General features: G+C 43.3%; 1 protein-coding gene across 8 annotated transcripts in view; it reads left to right on the forward strand.

Annotated features, from left to right (window-relative positions):
* The window catches only part of Ppp1r8 (protein phosphatase 1 regulatory subunit 8), a 63493-nt gene extending 51560 nt beyond the window's left edge, over positions 1–11933 (forward strand). For 6 of the 8 annotated variants that reach the window (XM_027937092.2, XM_071617522.1, XM_071617524.1 and 3 more), the window contains 4 exons: positions 1058–1278; positions 3248–3392; positions 7994–8058; positions 10490–11933. In XM_027937092.2, coding sequence (XP_027792893.1) covers positions 1058–1278; positions 3248–3392; positions 7994–8058; positions 10490–10843 — 785 coding nt within the window. In that variant the 3' untranslated portion in view covers positions 10844–11933. Of the gene's footprint in view, positions 1–1057; positions 1279–3247; positions 3393–7956; positions 8059–10489 lie in introns of those variants that run through there. The other 2 variants (XM_027937094.2, XM_071617525.1) reach the window with 2 other exon arrangements.
* Positions 11934–25590: the final 13657 nt, after the last annotated feature.

The raw sequence follows: 25590 nt of genomic DNA on the forward strand, positions 1-25590 counted from the left end.
CCTCTTGAGTACCTGGGCATGTACCACCACAACCAGCTACTTTTTGCTTTGACTGTGATTACATCAGTTTTAATTTCAACTAGTAAGACTTTAAACCTTTACTAAGATAAGCCACAGAAGTACAAATAAGGCTTCACTGTGTGGGACCCTGAAATTTGTTTATTTTGCCTGTATATGAATATGATGTGAAGTGTAAATGGTCCTGCTGCTTCCTGTAAGGCTCATCATTGTGTTTGACTCCTCTTCCCCAACTCCTAAACCACATAGACACATATCTTATGCAAGGTACTTGGTCACCTTGTCTCACAAGAACATTTCTCTGCATTAATCACATGCAGAATGGTGACATGGAAAATTATTTAGAATCTCTAGTAGGATTTTGGCTTGCCTTGGCATTGACAGTGCACCTATTTTGGCCAGGCCCCTTTCTGGTCTTATGGGGAATTGCAAGGCCAGCAATTTTTGTGTTCCTTATGCTTGAAGCTGGAGAGGATATAGACCACAGCAATGCCTATCTCATGCCTTGGTGGCTTCTGTTGGGTTGGAGCCATTCCTACTGGACCCAAAGGAGCCAAGCCTGTCTGACAGCAGAAAAAAAGGCAGTAGTATTTATTATGTGGATGAACAACAGTCTGAAGATGTGTAAGAAATCCACTGAAGAAACTGGACATACTGGTGCATGCCTGTAGTCCCAGTCACTTGGGTGGTAAAGCAGGAAAATAATAAGTTTGAGGCCAGCCTCAACAACTTAGTGACACCCCATCTCAGAAAAACAAATCTATTGAAGAGATTGAAGGCTTAGTGAAGAAGTTTTCCTTCTCGATATAAGACATACCAGAGGATGCAATAGATCCAGTACCATTTTCACTTTAAAAGACTTGTTCTCTGACCATAATCTTGAATGTGGGCATTTTTTTTTTTTTTTTAATAAACGAAAAAAGCAAAACTGATGTTCTGGGAGAAGCTGATTTGATACGAGTCAAAGATGATGCTCTCCCTTCTAAACTCAGGCTTTTTTTGGTTTCTCCTCTTACGTTTCTGATTTGGTTATTCCCAGCACATGGCACTTTCTTAGGTCACATTCGGTTGGAACCTCACAAGCCACAACAAATTCCCATCGATTCCACAGTCTCATTTGGCGCTTCCACAAGGGCATACACTCTGCGCGAGAAGCCTCAGACGTTGCCATCAGCTGTGAAAGGAGATGAAAAGATGAGTGGAGAGGATGATGAACTCAAGGGCCTGTTGGGGCTTCCAGAGGAAGAAACTGAGCTTGATGTAATTCCATATTTATGTCATTGTTTTGTCTTTTGGGACACTGGTTTTTGGAGTATATAGCTGTTCTGTGTAGCTTTTAATGCCAGTGGCTTAGCAGCAGGAGGTTTTCTTGAGCCAAATAATGAGTTTTGGCAATGTTGTGTGAGTCTCCTGCCACTAGACCTCCTCTTAGGGGTCTTGTGCTCCTTCACTGGCTATTAGAAGCCAAGACTGCAAATTATATTTTTCTGTCTCTGGGACTGCTTAGAGCTATGTTGTTCGATGCAGTAGTTACTTAACCACATTTCAAATAATCAGTCACATATAACTAGTGGATACCATAATTGGATAGTGCAAATAGAGTCAACCCTTCACATCAGCAGGTTCTGCATTTTTTGATTCAACCAACAGCAGATAAGTTGTTCACTGAGGGAAATTGCTTCTATATAGAACATGTACAGACTTTTCTTTTCATTATTTCCTAAAAAATACAGTATAATAACTTTAGAGAGCATTTACGTTGTATTAGATATTATTCGTGATCCAGAATGATTTGAAATACATAGGAAGATGTGCATAGGTTATATGAATTTTTTTTTTTGAGGGACCAGAGTGTCTGTAGATTTTGATATCCATGGGGAAGGGAGTCCTGGAACCAGTCTTCTTCAGATACCTAAAGGTAATTCTTTCCATCACTGCAAAAAGGTTGACAGCATTAATTTAGCAACTGACACTTTCATTCATTTACGTAGCTTTTTTTGGTAGTATCTGAACAGCCCAGGAGTCTTCTGACTAGAATTAGACTGCTTTTGTTCTTATGGGCCTGGATGCCCTGAAGGCTGGAAGTTTTTTGTCATTGTTTTGGCACTGGGATTGAACCCAGAGCCTTGTACATGCTAAGCATGCACTATACCACTGAGCTATATTCCCATCCCAAGTTTTCCTTTTCTAGAGGCTGACACTAGTAGCCTTCACGTGTGTCACTGCACTGATGTAACTTGTCTGTTCAGTTAGACCAAATGAAAGCATGTCCTTAACTACCCACATGTATTTACTCTTCCTATACACCAAGGCAGTTTCCTAGTCTTTAGGAAGAAAAATACAATAGAAATCTTATAATTTAGAAGTCATTGTAAGGCTATTGCAGTGGTTATGCTTGCTCTTTTTCCCTACAGGCTGCTTTCCTCTGGTTTTTTTGTTCTTGTTCTTGTTCTTGTTTTGTGTCTTACAATACCAGGGGATTGAACCCAGAGCCTCACATAATCTAGAAAGATCATCTACTACTTACCTACATCCCCAGCCTGTTTGCCTATATTTTAGTTCAGTATTTTAGGTCTTCTCTAGGTCTTCATTCTAATATATCAAACTGCATTGCAGATTGAAATAAGTCCAGTGGACTGAGAAGAAGACAGGCAACAGTGCTAAGGCCAGGTTAATCATCAAGATTAGTGGATGGATGCTTATGAATATAAGTGGGGCCAAACGTAAGAAGGAGGGTGACAAAATATTAATGCCAAAAATCAAGTGCACTGATAATGTCCTTAAGAATTTTGAAGGCAAGAGCTATTGAAAAGAACAGTCAGTTGTCCTTTTTCATCTGTTTAGTTACTTTAAAACAGTTCTTGGAGTCCTCCCAGACACATTTTAATTCTCAGCATGAAAATATGATAGCCTTCCTTTTAAAGAAAAAGAAAAAAAAAAACCCTCAACTGAAGGGTATTCGTATTCGTACAGATTATGACCTATTCTCAGTGTTCTTTACGTCCTTTTTTGAATAGTATTCCCACACTAGTCAATGTGGATGTTCCACTTTCTTTCAAATGAGACTTGTTAGTATTAGCAGTCTAAGGATAGTATGAATCTTCCCTAAATGCAGAAGAGAGTCTTGGAGGTCTGATTAAGCCCCTACTGCCTTTCTGCCCTTTATTACTGTTTTTCCATCAAAGTCCCTGTACTGACTCTTGTCTTTTCTGTGTGAATCCTGGCCTAGAATCTGACAGAGTTCAACACTGCCCACAACAAACGGATTTCTACCCTCACCATTGAGGAAGGAAATCTGGACATTCAGAGACCAAAGAGGAAGAGGAAGAACTCACGGGTGACTTTCAGCGAAGATGATGAGATCATCAACCCAGGTGAGATCTTTTCCTGGTTTCTTCTGTTGAAATGTTGTGATCTCAGAGAGTAGTGTGTACAACCGACAGGTCAATTGGAATGTTTCTCAACAAAGATTAGGATTAGAGGCAACATAGGTGGAGTACCCTAAACATCCAAGAATTATCCAGGTACAGTGACAAAGAAAGAATTAAAAGGGGGCTGAAGTTGTGGCTCAGTGGTAGAGCGCTGGCCTAGCATGTGTGAGACCCGGGTTTGGTCCTTAGCACCACATAAAAATAAAAACAAAACAAAATAAAGATACTGTGCCCATGTATAACTAAAAAAAAAAATTAAAAAGAAAAAGAAAAGATTAAAAGGGTCTTGGGGGCTGGGGATATGGCTCAAGCGGTAGTGCACTCGCCTGGCATGCGTGTGGCCTGGGTTTGATCCTTAGCACCACATACAAACAAAGATGTTATGTCCGCCGAAAACTTAAATAAATAAATATTAAAATTCTCTCTCTCTCTCTCTCTCTCTCTCTCTCTCTCTCTCTCTCTCTCTGTCTTCCATTGACCATTTTTTTAAAAAAGGGTCTTTGATATTAAATAATAAGGCTATAATTATTCTTTGCTGACCCAGCATTTCCCTATCATAGTGGAAGTTTAACTGAAATATGGGTATTTATCTTTACCTTACAATAAAATGTTATTGTCTTTATGACGTTCTGAGTAGGATTGGTAGCTCCAAGGTTGGAATACCTTCTGCCATCATTAATCACATTGAAGTCTTGTTTGTCTCTAAGGAAGTCACTTACAGGTAATTGAATAGGGTTCAAGCTTCAGTTTGTAGGGATGGCCACAATAAAATTGCCAATTTATTATATCATTCAGGTGCTCTGGCAGATGGCTGACATGGGGGTAGGAGTATATATAGTTAATATAATAGTGATAGGCCTGGGTTTTTTGTTTTCTTTTTTAAACCTTATTTGGAATAAAATTAATGGATATGAAAATGAAAAATACAGCCTAACAAGTTGCTTTTACTTCCTAGATTGAAATGCTATGAGAATAACTTTCAGGTTCTGCAATTAAGTTTTAAGTTATTCAGATGGATACCTGTTCCACTGATGGCCCAAGGAGTTGGGGCAGGGAGATCTAGGGATTTTAGTTAATTTAAATGCAGTCTGAGTCATCAGGGGATATAGAAACAAATCAAGTGCAATTCAAGATTGCATTAACAATAGACTGGTGGGGACAGTAACCCTACTAGTCTGTGTTCTGAATAGAACTACCCCCAAAATGTGTAGTCCTGAGGGAGGAAGGCTTTTGGAGTGAGTACCCTGGGTGCCAAGAATTTAAGGGGAGAAGTGGGGAGCATGGAATGGTCAGAAAGGAATGGGACAAATTCAGAACTAGTGGGTACCAAGTATTTGGTGCAGCATAAGAAAAAGGGGAAACCAGCAAATTCCCTACTTATATTTAGAAGAATTAAAGATTCACATGAAAGAGATCAGGGCATATATAAATGTACCAAAGGGAATTTCTCCTTTATTATATGTAGAAAGTACCAATCAATCAAAAATAAATAAAGGGCTGGAGTTGTAACTCATGATAGAGTGTTTACCTAGTCATTTGAGGCACTAGCTTTGATCCTCAGCACCACATAAAAATAAATAAATAAAGTAAAGCTATTGTATCTGTCTACAACTTAAATGTATCTGTCTACAACTTAAAAAAGTTTTTTTAAATAAAGAAGTGAAAGGAATATCTGTTAAGTAGAGGAGGGAATAAAAAGGGAGGGGGAGTGGGGATTGAAATCAAATTCCTTGTTTGTATAAATTTTGTCAGAAGGAACCCAACTACTGTATATAATTATAATGCTCTAATTTTTAAAAAATATGGGTTCATTAGGAAAAAAAGATGAGGGCGCTCTTTCTAGTGACTACAAATTCACTTTCTGATGGTATATGAAGTGGAGTAGATTCCTTCTCAAAGGAGTAAGTGTGCAAGAGAAGTTTCAGACAGGGACTAGACCAATCTGAAAAGCCAATTTCTGGGCCCCAGACCTATTGAATAAGAGTTTCCATGGGCTAGACCTAGATTCTTTTTTTCTATGCTAAGGATTGAACCCAAGACCTTGTATATGCTAGGCAAGTACTCTACCACTGAGCTATGCTTCTAACCCCCTAGAATTTTGTTTTTAAGCTAACCTCTGGCTAGGCACTGTGGCTTATCCCTTTAATCCCAGAATTTGGGGATGCTGAGGCAGGAGGATCCTGAGTTCAAGGCCAGCTTTCGAAACTTAGCAAGATCCTGTCTCAAAAAAGGGATGGGGATATAGCTCAGTGGTAGAGCACCTTGGGTTCTTTCCCCAACACCAAAACCAAAAAAAAAAAAAAACCACTTTGTGTTTATACTAATAAACAGCCAGCAGTTTGAAAAATATTTAGATCATCTCCAAAGTCTCTTGGTAGTCATGGCATGCGCTGCTGTTTTCTCCTTGAAAATTAGCACCCTGGAGCTTTATTAATATAATGTGGTTAAGAGCAGAGTTTTGAAATCAGGGGACCTGAGTCTGAAATCCACCTTTCCACTTAGTAACGTGTAACCTGGCCAAGTGATTTAACAGGCTAATGACCTCACAGGATTATCAGGAAGATTAAATTAGTATATTGAAAAATATTTGGGGCTGGGGTTGTGGCTCAGTGGTAGAGCACTGAGTTCGATCAGGAAGCATTGAGTTCGATCCTCAGTAACACATAAAAATAAAATCAAGGTATTGTGTCCACGTACAACTAAAAATATATACATTAAAAAATACTTAAGGATACTTGGTATAAAATTCTCAATAAATGCTAACTGGTATCACCATCATCATCATCATCTGTCTTTCACCTATGCCAGAGGTAAAGTTAGCAAGGAGTTTTGTGTGTAGGTCTTCAGAAGCACAGATATACTGGAACAGTGTATCCTTTCTAGAACTAGAATGGCTGGAAAAAAAGGAGCAGAGGGTAAAACCCTGAGCACTTTTGGGGATGTCTGGAGGGCAGAACTCCACTAATTGCTTTTTTATTTATTTTTTAATCCTTGAGGTAGGAGCTCTCTGAGTTGCCAAGGCTGGCCTTGCACTTACAATATCCCTTCCTGCCTCCAGGGTAGCTGGGATTCCAGTTGTGTACCAGTGCATCTGGCTTCCTTTGCTCTTGTGCTTCATTTAGCCCTCCTTGCTTAAAAGGTGATTGGAATAGCACTCCTATAGCAATAAGAGAAAAGTTAGAGCACCTTTGGAAGGACTTTGTCTCTTTCCTAATGACCCTAGATCTTTTCCTTTTTTTTCTTCGAAGTAGAAGCCATTCATTGAACAAAGACTGGTTGTGAATGTGATACCAGGTTCTATTCTTAGAGGCATTCTAATATGTGAAAAACTACACTTAAATAAATCAGAAACAAATTATTCAAATTAAATTCGGAATTCTGTTTTTTTCCATCGGGATTCATAGGAATGTTTTTTCAATAGCAGACAACTTCGGTGCATTTAAAATAGACATATATAGGAATAGGAAAGATAGTAGAATGAATCAAACATAACCTTTCTAAGTGATGTTGGGCGGCTTCCCATCTCATACCTGAAGAGGACTTTTTTTTTTTTTTTTAAGAGAGAGAATTTTAATATTTATTTTTTAGTTTTCGGTGGACACAACATCTTTGTATGTGGTACTGAGGATCGAACCCGGGGCCTCGCATGTGCTAGGCGAGCGCTCTACCACTGAGCCACAATCCCAGCCCTGTTTTGCACTTCTTTTGAAGCATCTCTGTTGTGTTGTAACCTCTCTGGTTCTGTTATTGTGCACTCCTCAGTCTTGCTCTTTATTTCCATACCTGGTGATCAGTACATGAGACTTGAGAGAGTAAGTGATTGAAGAGCAACAACCTGAGTCTAGTGCCTTCTCCCTGCAGAGTGAATAAATCCAGAAGGTTTGTAGGGCACAGTGATATATGTATAAGCAATTCAAAGGGAGCCATTCTCCCATCTTATCTGGACAGGAGGCTTCGGATACATACATGTATATTGATATGCATATATGTGTACTGATTTTATAAAGTTCAAGTTATTCAAGTCAAAAATCCAGGGTAAATTTTTGAAGCTCTGAGTCTGGGTCCTAAATCTGTTCTTCACTAATGAGCAGGTATTGGCAAGATCTGTTGTATGTGACCTCTTGTCATTGTTTTAACACTAATGTGAGATTGATAATATCTATTCGTTTTCTCCCCTTAAAAGAGGGAAATGCATGGAATGGGAAAGATCTTGGGGAAGGCAATGCAGCATTGTGGTGTAGAGCATAGATGTGTTTCTGGTTGCTTGGACTGAAGTCCCAGCTTCTCCAGTGGGGAAACTGGGCCAGTCCCTTTACTCCTCTCAACCTCAGTCTGTTTTCTCATCTACCTAATGCTGATTGCAGTAGTGCCTACCTCATGGGTTGTGGGAGGATTTATCACAGTGTCCAGTGCACAGTGAACACTTCCGGTGTTGGCTGAATTTGACCGTTTGTTTGAATTGTGGTTTAGTGTGCAGTCAGCCCTGTACCTTTATTCCTTCCAGCAGAGTACCAACCCAACCCTGCCCTCATCTCTTTTTGCAGAGGATGTGGATCCCTCAGTTGGTCGCTTCCGGAACATGGTGCAAACTGCAGTAGTCCCAGTAAAGGTAGGAAGCACATTTTAACAGTGTTTGAAATCACATGTGATCTGGAGTCAAAAACCCATTCTAGAGGGTAGAAATGTAGCTAGCATGTGTGTTTTGCAGGTATGAGGCCCTGGGTTTGAACCCCAATACTATATGCATTATTTTTTGTTTGTTTTTCCCCCTTCTATACTGGGGATTGAACCCAGGGCCTTATACATGCAAGTGCTCTACCATTGAGAGCCTCTATCCCTAACCCTAGTGAGTAACTTTAAAACACATTCTGTGTTCCTCTCATATTTTTCATTCTGTGGAAGTACTTTGTGTGGGGGTGGGGGTGCTGGGGATTGAACCCAGGGCCTCGTGCATGTAAGGCAAGCATTCTACCAACTGAGCTTTATCTCCAACCCTGTGGAAGTACTTTTACCCCTGTTTATGTGTAGGGAATCTTGGAACACCACAGAAGGGATACAGGTGACCAGTCAGTTTGATGTGAAACATATAAATTATGTGCTAATGTGAATCTATAAATTTAACTTTTAGAAGGGTGCAGAGAGACCCATCTTCCTGTGGCCATTCCCTTCTGACTCAAAGTAAGCTTTTATGTGAGGGAAAAACATTATTGCAGTACTGCAAGGCACCTGTGTTTTTTGCCATGCCATTATTTTGTACACAGGAATGGCACAGATAGGAAGGTTAGTTCAGTCTGGAAATAGGTTTAAAGATTAGATATTTTGAAGAACTAAGAAGTGAAAGTTATGATAGCACATACCTATAATTCCAGCCACTCAGGAGGCTGAATCAGGAGGATTACAAGTTTAAGGCCAACCTTAGCAACTTAGACCCTGTCTCAGAATAAATAAAAAAAGAACTGGGCTCGGGCTGGGGCTTGGGCTGGGGCTTAGTGGTAGAGCGCTCACCTAGCATGTGTGAGGCCCTGGGTTCAATCCTCACCACCACCTAAAAATAAACAAATAAAATAAAGGTATTGTGTCCAACTACAACTAAAAAATATTAAAAAAAAAAAAAAAAAAAAAACTAAGCTCACATGCACAAGGCCCTGAGTTCAATCCGCAGCACCAAAACAAACAAACAACAATAACAACAACAACAACAAAAACCATGGGGATGTGGTTCTGTGGTAGGGAACCTCTGGGTTCCCAGTACCAAAAAAAAATCCTTCATGTACTTCTTCTTGTACCTCTACAATATGGGCATTGAACCCAGGGGTGCTTAACCCCTGAGCTACATCCTCAGCCCTTTGCAATCTTACTTTTTTGTTTGTTTGGGGGCAGAGGTTAATACTGGGGATTGAACCCAAGGGCGCTTAACCACTGAGCCACATTCCCAGCACTTTTTATTTTTTATTTTGATACAGTTTCTCACTAGGTTGCTGAGGCTGCCCTCATGTCCTCCTGCCTCAGCCTCCCAAGTTGCTGGGATTGTAAAATGAGCCACTACACCCAGCTTTTATCTTATTTTTGACACAGGATCTCAGTAAATTTCCTAGGCTGGCCTTGAACTTCCCAAACCTCATGCCTCAGCCTCCTGAGGTAGCTGGGATTATAGGTGTACACCACTGAGCCCAGCACCTTCTTGTCCCTTTACAACCATTCCCCTCCTACTCAACCCCAGGCCACCAGTAGACTACTTTCTCCACTGCAGATTTGTTTTGCTTTCAGATTAATGTTTAAAAAATGGCAATCAGTCTGGTGCACACCCATGATCTTAGTGGCTCGGGAGGCTGAGGCAGGAGAATTGCCAATTTAAAGCCAGCCTCAGCAAACTTATTGAGACCCTGACTCTAAATAAATAAACAAATACCATAGATAGATAGATAGATAGATAGATAGATAGGGATGTGGCTTGGTTGCCTGAGAGGGAATAGATTGGCTTGGTCAGAGGTCAGAACTCCTGTGCTGATTAGTAATAGAATCATGCCTATAAATAGTCACTGCAATCCTGCCTGTGAACATAGTAAGACCCTGTCTCTTATTAAAAAATAAACTGAATAAAGAATTAGGCACCCAATATGGAAATGCTACCTTTGTATTTACCCCCTTCCAAAGAAAATAGTTGAATTATCACCTCCATGTCCTAATGGGGTGTTTTTACATTAATAAGAGAGGAAGGGTTGACTCTAAATAGAGAGTAGTCATTTAAATTGAATAAGTTTTACTTCCTGTAAAACTCATAACACTATTCTCATTTTTCTGATTACATAGAATAGTGAAAACTTTACTGTAGGGCAACATTGGGAGCCACTGTATTAGATGACAGCTGTGAGGTCTCTTCAAACTGTAAGATTTCAGGACCATGGAATAGGTTGTCTGGGAAATAAAATAAGCTGGAAGTTAGGAACTTTTCCCAAAGGCTGGAATGGAAGAAAAAGTTACAATCTGTTTCACCTCTTGTCTCCTCTCTGTTCTTTCCCTCTCTTCATGGCAAACCACAGAAGAAGCGGGTGGAGGGCCCTGGCTCCCTGGGCCTGGAGGAATCAGGGAGCAGGCGCATGCAGAACTTTGCCTTCAGTGGAGGACTCTACGGGGGCCTGCCCCCCACACACAGTGAAGCAGGCTCCCAGCCGCATGGCATTCATGGGACAGCACTCATCGGTGGCTTGCCCATGCCATACCCGAACCTCGCCCCTGATGTGGACTTGACTCCCGTCGTACCATCAGCAGTGAACATGAACCCCACACCAAATCCTGCAGTCTATAACCCTGAAGCTGTTAATGAACCCAAGAAGAAGAAATATGCAAAAGAGGCTTGGCCGGGCAAGAAGCCCACGCCTTCCTTACTGATTTGATATTTTTGGTCATGGAGAAGGGTGGGATTGGGTGGGAATGGGGTGGAAGGGTGATGGGGCACTAATGAACTAGGGAGAAAAACGTTCCATGTGTGCAGTATCGTCTTTCAGAATGTCTCCTGGGGTCCTAACCATGTAATATTAAGACTGGGGGTGGGGCTCAAATATACCATAAAGACCTGTATTCAGAACACTTTCTATGTAGAGAAAGGTTTCATAGGTCCTTTAAGTAGACTGCCCTGGCTCTTTCCCAGGCCTTTTATTGCCTCTTTCTTCCTTCTCCTTTCTAGGATCATTTTTATGTGATGTCACATAACCTAGGTTGAATCCAGAGCTGTGGAGGTAGCAGTAGCCTCACCAGTCTCCGGGTCCCCACAGCCTCATTTATATTTACTGTCTTTGCAAGTCCCAGGTAGCAAAAGGGTTGCCATGGATCCCAGGATGATCAAAAAGGTTTAGTATTCTTCGGTTAAGCTAAAGTTTAAACTCAGAAGTGTTTTCTTGGGTCTTTGGTTTTGAGGTCCAATGGTTAGGCTTTTCTCTTCGATCCTTTCTGTTGGAATGAGACTCCCCTTTGTCTGTGACCAGTGCCAGAGGCACAGGTTTATAGTTTTAACTTATAGTATTGTGTGAACTTTTCTTGTCAAACCTGAGCACTCCAGTTGCCTATGTTTCTCATTTATTTTCAGAGTACTGTCCTCTACTCTCCAAGGCATTACTTTTCTTTTTGAGTGTGTTATGAGGCAATTTTTAAAGGATATGATTAGTTAGGGCAAGTAAGATTAAAAATGAAAAGATTTACTTTGCAAGTAACTGAAGTCTATTAAGAGGACGTTTTTAGCTGTTGGTTTAGAGGCTCTTCCCCCCCCCCCCCCCCCCCCCCCCCCCCCCCCGTTTGAGAGCTCTGGTTGCTCAGAGCAAGACTAGACCTGGCTAACAAACAGGAGACAAAGGTAGGAAACATTGATATGAGCTTTGTACAGAGATTTGTACATTTGTGTAATAGGCCTTTTCACGCTTTATGTGTAGCTTTTTACCTGTAACCTTTATTACATTGTAAATTAAATGTAACTTTTGTCATTCTGGTGCAGTCTAGAGTCTGTCCTCACCATCACTGATTCCCACTGCGATCAGAGTACATTTATGTCAGAGGTATGATGTTGGCTTGGGAGGTGATGACTTGTCCCCTTTTATTACCACAAATGAAGATAGTCTCAGAAAACTGGAACTTCTAATTGGGGATTCCAGTCCCCAGACTGAGGCCTCACAAAGAAAAGTGGGTTAAGAGGTGACTGTTGCTCTTTATTGGGGAACAGAACAAGGAATCTTGTAAGGGGAGACTTTGGCATTTGTCCTAAGGATGGGCATGATTTAAACCTAGTCACCCACTCTCTGCATTTGTGCTACAGCTCTGTGGCTGTTCCTTCAAAACAAATACCCAGCTTCTTTTCTCTCCTGGGTATTTGTTTTGAAGGAACCAAAAGAAGCTGAAGTTGTGTGACTTTAGAAGGGATTTCAGCAGGAGTTTGGATGGAATGGATGTTTTCTGCACACTGGAATCTCACAGTAGGCACGTGTAGTGAGATGCATTTTCACACCTGACTGTGATGGAGATGCCAATTAGGTTACGAATCCTAGGGGTTGTGGACTCACAGCAGGAGCAGCCTTCTAGAAAACAGATCCATGCAATCAGATTTTCAAAAAGTTGACTCCACAGGTTCTAATGAAGAGTCCTTGCCAGGCTCAGGGGCACATGACTAATCCCAGCAGCCCAGGAGACTGAGATAGGAGGATCATAAGTTCAAAGTCAGCCTCTGCAATTTAGCAAAACCCTGTGTCAAAATTTAAAAATGGGCTGGGGATGTGGCTACGGTTAAGCATAGCTGGGTTCAATCCCTGGTACTGAGAAAGTCATCTTATGAGGCTAATATCTTCCTCATTATAGCAAAGGCTAGTGGTAATGTACTTTCACTCTGAGCACGTACCTACCACCTAACCATTTAGAATATGTCATTTAATTCTTGTGGCCCTAAAAGGTGTCTTTATGCCCGTTTTACAGGTAAGAAAATTGAGGATTGGAGACAAAATCATTTGCCTATATGCCCACTATAATAAAAAGTTTGGAGTGAATTTTTTTTTTTTTTTTTTTTTTTTGCGGGGGGAACATACCAGGGATTGAGCTCAGGGGCACTCAACTACAAAGCCACATCCCCAGCCCTATTTTGTATTTTATTTAGAGACAGGGTCTCACTGAGTTGCTTATCACCTCACTTTTGCTGAGGCTGGCTTTGAACTTGTGATCCTCCTGTCTCAGCCTCCTGAGCTGCTGGGATTACAGACGTGTGCCACCGCACCTGACATCTGGAGTGAAGTTTCTGAATCCAGCACCTTAGGTTTATGTGGCTTGTGGTTAGCACTCTGTTATGCATGGCTGTAGCTAGATTTTCTCTCCTGGGTATTTGTTTTGAAGTTAAAAATGTCCAAACTGAACAATTCCTGAAATTAAAGGATTTAGAATATATCCTTCTTGGTAAGAGGAACTATGCCATGCATTTTGGTTTCAGAATACCTACTAAACAGACCTGTCAGTGCCTGGGGTCCCTGCTCAGGATTGGCTGTTTGAAGACTGCTTGCTTATCATAAGCAAGTTGGGATTCCAGGGTCAAAAGTAACTCAGGAGATCTGTCCAGATTCCTCATTTTGGTGGTGAGCAAACCTTGCTAGTGTGGACTCACTGCATTCAACTGCCAAGGATGAATGTCTGAGCTGGGCATATGCAAGTGTAATACCCCTGCCCACAAGAAGCCCACGTTCTAGAAAGAAAGAGCCACTCCCCACCGACGGTGTCATCTAGACAGCTGAGAGCTCTAATGCAGGAATAGATAAGGTGAGAGTGAGAACAGCAAGCCCCTGACCAAGACCTGGGGAGTCAGGGAGGCATCCAGGGAGATGACACTGAGATGAGCATGGAAGAACAAGTAGGAACTTGGCAGCCGAGGAGTGTGGACCAGAGTCCCAGGTGGAGGGACCACTGTGAAGCATGGAAGGAGGACATGGCATGGGAATGCAGCATTTCAGGGGAGGGAGGAGAGTACCCTGTAAGCCCTCTGGGAATTTGAAAGTACCAGGAAGCAATTTTTTCCTTTATTTAAAAAATTCAAGGACTGGGGACCTGGGGATATAGTTCAGTGGTAGAGTGTTTACCTAGAAAGTTGGAGGCCCTAGGTTCATTCACCAGCACTACAAAACAGAAAATCGGGGGGAAAAAAATGCTTGTATAGCTATTTTAGAAAAAACACATTTCCCAACCCACCTTCCTCACCCAGAGTTGAGAGGAGATTTCCCTGGGGAAATTTCAGGTATTTTAGGCAAGGATGGTAAGCGGTTGGGTTCAGATACTAGAAAATACCCCTGCCTGGCCTCTAGAACACTCAGGAAGGTGTTCTAGTTCTCTCTCTTTCTCTCCTCTCTATATTCACTTTAGCAAATCTACAAACAAGTCCAAGTGTTGCATGTTCCCATTAATTCTGATTGTGGCTAACAGCATTATGGGTATCTTCAAAAAGGGCCATGTCTCCAAGTAATGGAGGGGAGGCCACTCCAAACAGGGGCAATTAAAGAAGTAAAGATGGGGCAGAATGGGTTGAAGCCCCTGGCGTGTGATGGGATGATGGGAAGTCCCTTGAATACCTCCAGAGTTCTCTTTTTGCTAAGGAATAAAATCATTGCCTTTTCCCTGGAGGTGGTTGGAGTCAGGCATTCCTCTGGGCTCAGAGGTGCAGTTCCAGAGTCCACCAGCAGGTGGGGGCCTGCACCCACTCTTGGAACCACTATGGAAACCAGCTAGGACCTCTAGGGCTGCAGGGCAGGAGTTGGGCAAACAGGGACGGGAACTAATCTGACTTATTGTGACTTATTGTTGATCACTCTGCCAGGCATTTTGTGTTGTCTGCCTGCACTGAGTGGGGGTGGTGGTGGTAGTATCCTCATTTTACAGATGGAGAACTTGAGGCTCAGAGCATCTAGACAAGGTCATACTGCAGGCATAGGATAAAGCAGGAGTTGGTGCCTGGCCCTGATGTGTTGGACTGTGAATAGCACAGGGCAGCTCCTGACAAGGCTGTTGCCCTGTCTGTTCTGGAGTCCAAGAGTGCTCTGGATTTAGGTCTCTTTCTGATTTTTCTCTTACTCAGTTTCCTACTCCTTCTTTTTTTGTGTTGCTGGGGATTGAACCCAGGGCCTTGTGCATGCCAGGCAAGCACTCTACCAACTGAGCCATATCCCCAGTCCAGTTTCCTATCCCTTTTACTGCCATCTCTGGTCCCTTTGTGGTAAATGGGGCTTGAAGTATTAAGTCTCAACCTAGGCCAGGCTAGGGCTAGGGAGCTCTTCATAGACACTTGCTCTCACTGCCTGGGGACAAGGTTCCCAACAGGAAGTGCAAGTGAGATGCCAAAGGTGCCCATTAGAAGAGAACATCCCAGGTTGGCTGCCTTGGCCTCCCCGTCTCACTACTGTGACTCTGTACAGCCTGTCCTCCCTCACCCACAACACGGTCCATGACTACTTCTCCTCCAGGCCATTCACAGCAGCATTAAGACTTGCCAATATTCCTACCATAATGAAAGACAAAGATGCCTGGCACGGGCGCAGCACACCTATAACCGGCAACTGGGAAGGCTGAGGCAGGAGGCTCACAAGTTCCAGGTCAGTCTGGAACAAAAAGGGTTAGGTTGTGGCTCAGTGGTGGAGCGTTTGCCTAGCAGGTGTGAGGCAATGGATTCAATCCTCAGCACCACATATAAATAAATAAACAAACAGGGCTAAGGATGTAGCTCAGTTGTAGAGAGACTTGGGTTCAATCCCCCAGTGCTGCAAAAACAAATAAATTAGAAAACAATAGAAAGAGACAGAGGCCCCAGCACAGACGGCAGCAGCAGTACTCTCGAATCAGAACCACCTGTAGGTGGCGACAGCAACCTGGCCCAGGGACTCAAACCTCCTCACCCCTTTTATTCTGAGAAAGCACAGGACTGGGGCCATTGTGGGTGGTCACTAGAGAATATCCAAACCACGGTCATCCTTGCATGCTTACAGCGGGACTGCAGGGCAAGCACTACAGGCTTGTCACGATGACCCCCAGCTACCTCCACCCCTCAGACCCTGACCAGAGCTGAAAGCAGCCTTGCCCAGGCAACAGGGGTGAGCACCTTCACCCAGACACTGTGGGCTTCGTCCCTCACCCTCAGCTCCACCTCCTGCAAGCCTCTCCCATCTGCCACAGGCTGGGCCCCACCCCGTCTCCCTCTCCCTGCCTGCCAAACCAGACTCTTCTACACCTAGACCAGAATCTTGGTAAAATGCAATTCACATCACATCACTCTCCAAAATTTCTGGGACAAAGGCCAAACTCATTCCTGACCCCCATGTGACCAGTCCCTCCCTGCCTCCCACTCAATTTCTTTCAGTTCTGCAATGTGCTCTCCTCCGTTTCTCTGCCCCTTGTCTTCCACTCACCCTCAGTCACCCTCAGTCACCCAGCACTTCCTCTGGGCAGTCTTCACTGGTCCCCAGGCTGCAGAAGGAAGGGCTGCTTGAGTAATTCTCACCCACTCTGTTTCCTGGCAACCTCATGCAGACCCTAAATAGATGGGCCAGAAATAGGGGCATGCCTGAGAGGGGACCTTCTCCTTCCTCCCCGGCAGGTCCCTGGATCCCTCCCCACCAGTGGGCAGCTAACAGCTAGAAAGAACAGCTTAAGTTCAGAGCTGTGGCCCTTCATCTGTGCCACCCATGTGGTCTCAGCCCTGAACCCAGGGACTCAGGAGTGCTGGAGGAGACAGTGCCACACTAAGTTTCAAGGAAAGTCAGAAACCCCTAGGGGAAGTAGAAGCCCCGAGGTGACAGAGTGAGAAGTTTCTGTGGAGCTCAGAGGTCTGAGAAAGGGAACTTGCCCAAAGCATCTTTCTCCACTGAGCTGCGGGGCAGGGTGGGGGGTGGGGGTGGGGGAGGGGGTTCTCACTGGTTCTCATTCTTTTCCTGGCCGAGAGCTTCAGGCACACATCTTCCTCTCCAGGTGGCAGCTTTCCTGTCTGTAAAATGGAAAGGAGAAAACTTGCATCTCATGGTGTTACAAGCTTAGAGCCAGCCAGGTTTCCCTCCCCACTCCCCAGGGTCCCAGGCCTTCTCACCAGCCCCAGATACAGGAAGACTCAAGTTTGTGTCGTGTCCAGGCTAGGGATGGTGAGGACAGACTAACTAGAAGGGACAGATGACATCAGAGCAGGCATGCTGCTATGGGCCTTGAGATAGGGACCAGGAAATCCTAAGAAACAGAGGAAGAGGACTTCTGACCTTCAATTTCAATCTCTTTTCTGTGTAGCTAGGAAAAATGAAGCTTAAGAGAGAGTCACAGCTATTGTCTGAGTGTTATTTGGACACTAGTTTGTTCTGCAGCCCTGGGAAGGGACTGTGACCGAGACCAGCCAGGTACTCAGGCTCTGAACTTCCCAGGGAATGTCTCTCTACCTGAGAGGAAGGGGTCATGCTCATGGACCTGGAGGAAAGTGTGGCTACAGAAGCAAGGTGAGACCCCACATTCCAGAATCTTCCAGTTAACTACTCAACAAATGCCAGGCTCTGTAGAGACAAATGAAAAAGAGACATGCCTGGCTTTCATGGGACTTAGGCTGACTGGGGAAGAGATATTAAGAAGAGAAACCATGGAGCCAGGCATGGTGGCACATGCTTGTAATCGCAGCAATTTGGGAGGCTGAGGCAGGAGGATCATGAGTTCAAGGCCAGACTCAGAAATTTGGCGGGACCCTGTCTCAAAAATTAAAAGGGCTGGGATGTAGCTCAGTTCAATCCTCAGTACCAGAGAGAGGGGAGAGAGAGAGAGAGAGAGAGAGAGAGAGAGAGAGAGAGAGAGAGAGAGAGCGCGCGCGCACATTTGATCATTTTACGCAGTATGCTCAGTGAGGCTTTTGGAGGGTGTGATGCTTGAATTGAAACAGTAAGCATGAATATGTTTACCCAGAAGGGTGGTATATATTCTAGTGGAGGAAGTACATATGCAAATGTCCCACAATAGGAAGGAGCACAGCACAATTTAGAAGGCCAAAGTTTGCCTTCTCAAGAGGGCAGTTTCTTTCCCTTTTTTCCACCCAAATCACCCACACACAGGAAGAAAATAAGAAACAGGAACTCCATTTTCTAGGAAGACTTTTTGTTCTGCCTTGGGGATTACCATCTCCAGGCTGGCCTTGAATTCTTGGGCTCAAGTGGTCCTCTACCTCAGCCTCCCAAGCTCTGGGACTATACGCATGCTCCACCATACCCCAACCAAGGGAGGTGTTTCTGGCCTTAAACTACAATATTGCAGAAAAATGTTAAGTGCTCCCAATTCCATTTTGTTTAAATAATGAAATTATTAAATATTGTGGCCTTTTATCTGGTTCTAAACCTTTTTTATATTTATTTTTTCGTTGGACACAATATCTTTATTTTATTTATTTATCTTTATGTGGTGCTGAGGACCAAACCCAGGGCCTTGCACATGCTAACCGAGTGCTCTCCCGCTGAGCCACAACCCCAGCCCTGGTTCTAAACTTTGATCTCTTCAGTTCTGCTCTTTTCTTTCTTTCTTTCTTTTTGTACTTTTTAATTATACATGACAGTAGAATGTATTTTTTAATATTTTTTTAGTTGTCAATGGACCTTTATTTTATTTACTTTTATGTGGTGCTAAGGATCAAACCCAGGGCCTCACCCATGCTAGGCAAGTGCTCAACCACTGAGCCACAATCCCAGCCACAGTAGAATGTATTTTGAGATATCTTATATACTTGAAGAATAACTTCCCCTTCTTGTGGTTGTCCATGATGTGGAGTTACACTGGTGGTGTATTCATATGCACAAAGGAAGGTTCTGTCCCACTCATTCCACTGTCTTTCCCATTCCCATTCCCCTCCCTTCCCTTCATCCCCCTTTGTCTAACCCAGTGAACTTCTATTCTTCCTTCCCCACCCCATTTATTATGTGTTAGCATCCTCATATCAGAGAGAACTTTAGCAGGCCTGCTCTTTCTTATAGTGCAAACAGATGCAAGGCCAATTCCTGGCTCTGGGAATGAAAATATTTCTTGTTAATAACTACTTCAAAAAACAGCCTCGGGGCTGGGGATGTGGCTTAAGCCGTAGCGCGCTCGCCTGGCATGCGTGCGGCCCGGGTTCGATCCTCAGCACCACATACCAACAAAGATGTTGTGTCCACCGAAAACTGGAAAATAAATATTAAAAAATTCTCTCTCTCTCTCTCTATAAAAAAAAAAACCAACAAAAAACAGCCTCATAAAGAGGAAAATGAACTGTCCTTTCTCCTCTGAAGCCACAGAAACAGAAATATTTGTTATTCTCCATCCCCAAAATGAGTTTAATGGCTGGGGGTAGACAGGGCAGGGGTAGCTCAGTGGTAGAGCACTTACCCAGCATACAGGAGGCCTTGAGATCAATTTCCAACACCAGGAAAGGAAGGAAGGAAGGAAGGAAGGAAGGAGGGAAGGAGAAAAAGAATGAGAGCCAGGCACAGTGGCTCATACCTGTAATGCTAGCAGCTTGGGAGGCTGAGGCGGGAGGATCGTTAGTTCAAAGCCAGCCTCAGTAACTTAACAATGCACTAAGCAACTCAGCGAGACCCTGTCTCTAAATAAAATTCAAAAAAGGGCTGGGGATGTGGCTCAGTGGTTAAGTGCCCCCTGGGTTCAATTCCCAGTACCAAAAAAAAAAAAAAAAAGGAAGAAAGCTGTTTAAAACTCAGATAAAATAAGGATCAAAACAGGAACTTCACAAGAGAATCAATCTTGTTTTCCTGATCAGTGTGGCAATGTGCAAGATTATTGATAAAAAAGAGAGCCCTGTTGGGCCGGGGTTGTGGCTCAGAGGTAGAGTGCTCACCTAGCATGTGTGAGGTCCTGGATCTGATCCTCAGCACCTCAAAAAAATAAAATAAATATATTGTGTCCACCTATAACTAAAAAAGAAATATTTAAAAAAAAGAGAGAGCCCTGTTACTATACATCTGTTCCAGAAAGACCTGTTTATACAAGAGTCCTAAAAGACAACCAGATTCCAGATTCCCCATTGCTCTGCTCCCTGTGGGAGTAACTGTTACATTCCAGAAATTAAGTCTGTGATGACAATTGGCTCTTAACCAGTTGAGCCATGAAAATTTGAGCCATGTTAAATTGACATCTCTTAATAACTTCTAAGCTTTTTTCTTTGGAAGGGTGAGTCAAAGCAAAAGATTTTTGGCAACTTCCTTCTCCTACATGATATATGACAAGCATGAAATAACAGCGTGCACTTATCAGAGGAATTTTAAAGAAGTTCCTGGAAATGAAAAAAGAGAAAGCAGGAAATTTTTAAAATGATGGAATTTTAACAGGGGTTAACTTTGTGCTTTGAACATAACCCTTAATGCTCTGCCACTGTGGCTTGTTTTACTTACTTATTTATTTACTTTTGGTGCCAGGGATTGAACCCAGGGGCATTAACCACTGAGCCACATCTCCAGCCCTTTTTTAAGTTTTATTTTGAGACAGGGTCTCGCTGAGTTGCTTAGGGCCTTGCTAGGTTGTTGAGGCTGGCTTTGGACTTGCAATCTTCCTGCCTCAGCCTCCCAAGTGGCTGGGTTTTCAGGCATGTGCCACCATGTGTGACTCACTATGGCTTATTTTAAAACTGACTCCCCCCCCCTTCCTCTTCTCTTCTTCCACTTCCTAATCATGAGGGAAGCAAGACTGGCCTTCTTCCCATCCTAGGCCAAGTTATCTGTCCTTGAACTCACAGACCTCAAGAATGAAAGAGTCCAGACTTGGGAGTATGCACCTGTAGAAGCAAGACCATCTCATGAGAATACAAATGAATCTCCAGTCCCACACTGCAGAGCTGAAGTTGAGCCTTTGAATCACCTCTTTAAAAGCCTACTGACAGAATCATAGCCTCTGGGACAGGAGTTCCCTGTGTCTCCTTTGCTAACAAAGCAATAAAATATTTTTTTTCTTTTTCTCAAAACCTTGTCCTCCTTATTGGATTGGCATCAGGGACAAGGACCAAGCTTCCAGTATCAGAATGATTAGATGAAGTCTAGTCAGGCCCAGAAAGACAAACCCTACGTGTTCTCACATGTGGAAGCTAAAGATGATTGCAAAGAAGCAGAGAATAGTGGTCACCAGACCCTGGGAAGGGTATGGGACAGCCAGGGACCACCGTGAAGACAGAGGGTGGTGGCCCCCTGAGGCTGTTACCCACTACAAAGAGGGTATGTGTTCTTCCCTTCTGGCTCCCTCTCCCAAACAATCTTATCAACCCCCAAAACAAGCTGCCCCGTGAAAACCAGGGTGCCTTCATGAGCACGACTCCAAGAATAAACTAAATAAGAAAATGAAACTGTTGGGGTCACCACAAAAAGACAGAAGACAAACTCCTGGACCCTTGACCTGTTACTCACTAAAGCATGGTATAAGTTGGGCACAGTGGTGCTCACCTGTAATCCCAGTGAATCCAGAGGCTGAGGCAGGAGAATCACAAGTTCAAGGCCAGACTCAACAACTTAGTGAGACCCTGTCTCAAAATTTAAAAAAAAAAAAAAAAAAACAGGCTTAGAATGTGGCTCAGTGGTTGAAACATGATGGGTTCAATCCCTGGGATGGATGGATGGTTGGATAGATAGATAGATAGATAGATAGATAGATAGATAGATAGATAGATAGATAGATAATAGATCGATAGATAAATGTGTTCTCTGGGCAGCTATCACAGCCCAACCAACTAGAGATGGAGATGGTGCTGGATGGCAGCTGCAGTGGAAGAAATACAGCAGTTCCTAGGATAAATTTAATGTCCAGTTTCATGAGGGCAGGAACCAGGATGTTTGCACAAGAAAAACAATCCAGGCATGGTGGCCCATGCCTGTAATCCCAGCAGCTGGGGAGACTGAGACAGGAGGATGGTTAGTTCAAAACCAGCTTCAGCAATTTAGCAAGGCCCTAAGCAACTCAGTGAGACCCTGTCTTTAAATAAAATACAAAATAGGGCTGGACATGTGGCTCAGTGGTCAAGTGCCCCTGAGTTCAATCCCCAGTAGCCCCCCCTACCTCCCCGCTAAAAAAAGAAAAAGAAAAAAACATCTTTTGAAGCCCTACCCTTGGACAATGAAAAATTACCAAATCAGTCCACCCAGACAATCAATAAAAGCTTACATCTCCCTGTGTTCAGGAACAGTGTGGTTCCCCTCTTGATTAGTGCTGTGTCCTTTGGCTGAAACTCCAATTAGAGCCTGGCCATAGGTGTTCAGCCTCTTTTCTGTCATTGCCATAACAAAAGATCTCACCTCCATGGACTGGGGTTGTAGCTCAGTGCTTACCTCTCACGCGTGAGGCACCACATTAAAAAAAATAAAGATTGTGTCCATCTACAACCAAAAAAATTTAAAAAAAAAATCCCACCTCTAGCAACAAGTGTGGGGTGGGAAGGATGGAGAGAAGATGGTTAGTGGGTACCATAGTATGAATGGATGGGAAGAATAACTTCTGTTCTCTACACAGTAAGGTATCTATGGTTGGCAATAATGACTTGACTGTTTTTTGTTTTTTTTTTTAATCCTGGTACTGGGGATTAAACCCAGGGGTGCGCTTCCACTCAACTATGTCCCCAGTCCTTTTCAGTTTTTATTTCTCCCTAAATTCTGAGCCTGACCTCAAACCTGTGATCCTCCTGCCTCAGCCTCCTGAGTAGCCAGTATTATAGGTGTGTGTGTTACTGTGGCTGGCTTTAATTGATTATTTCAAAACAGCAGAGAGGATTTGAACATTCTCAACTCAAAGAAATAAATTTTGTCTGAAGTGATAGATACACCCGTTACCCTAATCTGATCATTACATATTATAAACTTGTATCAAAATGCCACACTGTATTCCATAAATATGTGCAATTACTATGTGTCAATTAAAAATATATTAATATAAAAAAGAAGATGAAATCTATCAAATCTTGTAGAAAGTAGAACAAAAGGGTGAAGAGATAAAGAATTGATCCAGAAGATCCAACATTTGACTAAAAGGAGCTCCTGAAAGAAATAATAAAAACAAAGAATCACAGATGTTTCCAGAATCAAGGAGCCTGAGTCCCCAGATTTAAAAAATCCACAAAAGCCTGGGAGTAAGAATGAAAGCCCTGCAGACGAGTGAGCACATGAAATATCAGAGCCCTAGGGACAAGCAAGAAGTCCCCCAAAGTGGGCACAGTGTTGCACACTATAATTTCAGCAGCTGAGGCAAGTTCAAGGCCAGACTCAGCAACTTCCTGAACCCTGTCTCAAAAAAAAAAACAAAAACAAAACCGCGGTGGGGAGTGGCTGGGGATGTAGCTCAGTGGTAAAGCACCCCTGGGTCCCTGGCTTAATCCCCCTTACAAAAAAAGAAGAAGAAGAAGGAGAAGGCTATTTGAATTCCCACGGGCTAGCACGCTACCACGGACATGGAGCTACACTCCCACACTCTGGGGAACATAGTTTTCAACCTGACACTTGGTACTAGCCAGACTACTGTTGAAGAATAAATAACTGCACATTGGTCTTAGGTTTACGAACAGTTTGAGAAAACTGTAAAACACACACCCAGGGCCTGGCAAAATGTCCCATCTAAGCTCTTGCCAAGTGTACAGTTCAGTAGTATTAGGCACGTTCATACAGCTGTACAACAGTTAGCAGAGAGGGTTTGAACATTCCCAACTCAAAGAAAAGATTTTTGTCTGAAGTGATAGATACACCCGTTACTCTAATCTGATCATTACACATTATATACTTGGATCAAAATGCTGTACAACAGATCTCCAGATCTTTTTTTTTTTTTTTTTTGCAATGCTGGGGATTGAACTCAGGACCTTGTGCATGTGAGGCAAGCACTCTACCAACTGAGCTACATCCCCAGCCCTCCAAATAATCTTCATCCTGCAAAACTCCAACTTTTACCCATTAAACGACTCTCCATTTCCTTCTTCCTTTGTCCCCAGGTTACCTTTATTCTACTCCCTGTCTTAGTCTATGAGTGCTTTAGGTTCCGCAGATGAGTAAAATCACATGGCATTTATCTTTTGTGACAGCTCACTGAGCATAACTTCCTCAAGTTTCATCCATGTTGTAGCATGTGCCAGAATCCCCCTCCTTTTATTTATTTTTAGGTACTGGGAATTGAACCTAAGCCATATCTCCAGACCTTTTTACGTTATATTTAGAGACAGGGTCTTGCAAGGTTGCTTGGGGTGTTGCTGAATTACTGAGGCTGGCTGAATTTAGTGAGCCTCCTGCCTCAGCCTCTCCAGCTGCTTGGATTACAGGCATTTCTCACTGCAACCAGCTTCCCCCTACCTTTTTTTTTTTTTTTTTTTTTTGGTAGTTGTAGTTGTAGATGGACAGAATGCCTTTATTTTATTTTTATGTGGTGCTGAGGATGGAACCCAGACCCTCACACATGCTAGGCAAGTGCTCTGTCACTGAGCTACAGCCCCAACCCAGCTTCCCCCTCCTTTTAATAACAGAATTATCTAACATTGCATGTATTTCACTATGTTTTGGGGGAAGGGGGTACCGGGGCTTGAACTCAGGGGCGCTCAACTGCTGAGCCACACAACCCCAGCCCTATTTGGTATTCAGGTTTCACTGAATTGCTTAGCACCTCAATTTTGCTGAGGCTGGCTTTGAACTCATGATCCTCCTGCCTCAGCCTCCAGAGCTGCTGGGATTACAGGCATGTGCCACCATGCCCAGCGTATTTCACTGTATTTTGCTCATTCATTCATCTATTGACAGACATAAGTTAGTTCTGCTATTGGCTTCTGTGAACACAAGGTAGAGATATCTGCTTTGAACATCTATTTGAGGTGCTACTTTCAATTCTTTTGGGTATCCGCCCAGAAATGGAAATGCTGAATCATAATGGCAATTGCATATTTTTTCATTCAGAAGTTTTTTTTTTTTTTTTTAGTCGGGGTTACCGGGGATTGAACTCAGGGGTGCTCAACCACTGAGCCATATCCCCAGCCCTATTTTGAATTTAGAGGCAGGGTCTCACTGAGTTGCTTAGTGCCTTGCCATTGCTGAGGGTGGCTTTGAACTCAAGATACTTCTGTCTCAGCCTCTGGAGCCACTGGGATTATAGGCCTATGCCGCCATGCCCAGCGAGAAGTTTAAAAAAAAAGAAAGTTTAAGCATTTTTAATTTTTTGACAAAGAGATAACTTTTTACTTAACCTTTGCTGAAAGGGAGATAATGGCCCCAGCTGCTGCCCTAATACTCAGAAATTGCACAGATGTTTTTATAGTGTTAGAACAAAACTCCCAGAGACTGGCCAAGTCTCTGCTCTCTGGTTCAGGGCTGTGATCCCTCAGAGAGATGTATCTGACACAAGGGAGCAGGACTGCAGCTGCCAGTCAGTCCCAGTTAGGAAGAGACAGGGGCAAAATGCTCTTTGTGGTGTCTTGGGAATGTAGCCCAGTGGTTGAACACTTGTCTCGCGCTGGAACCTCCAAAAAATGGGAAGAAAAAGAAAGAAAGGAAGCAAGACTTCTGTGCTCCACGCCACTTCCCCAGGTCCAAGTTTGCAAGTTTCACTTAAGGCTCTGCCTGCACCAGCTGCCACCCTCTCTGCTCAGCCCCTGCCTCCCCAATTACTGCTCCTGCAACATCTGTCT

Source organism: Marmota flaviventris, chromosome 10, assembly GCF_047511675.1.
Source record: "Marmota flaviventris isolate mMarFla1 chromosome 10, mMarFla1.hap1, whole genome shotgun sequence".
In the NCBI taxonomy this organism is placed as follows: domain Eukaryota; kingdom Metazoa; phylum Chordata; class Mammalia; order Rodentia; family Sciuridae; genus Marmota; species Marmota flaviventris.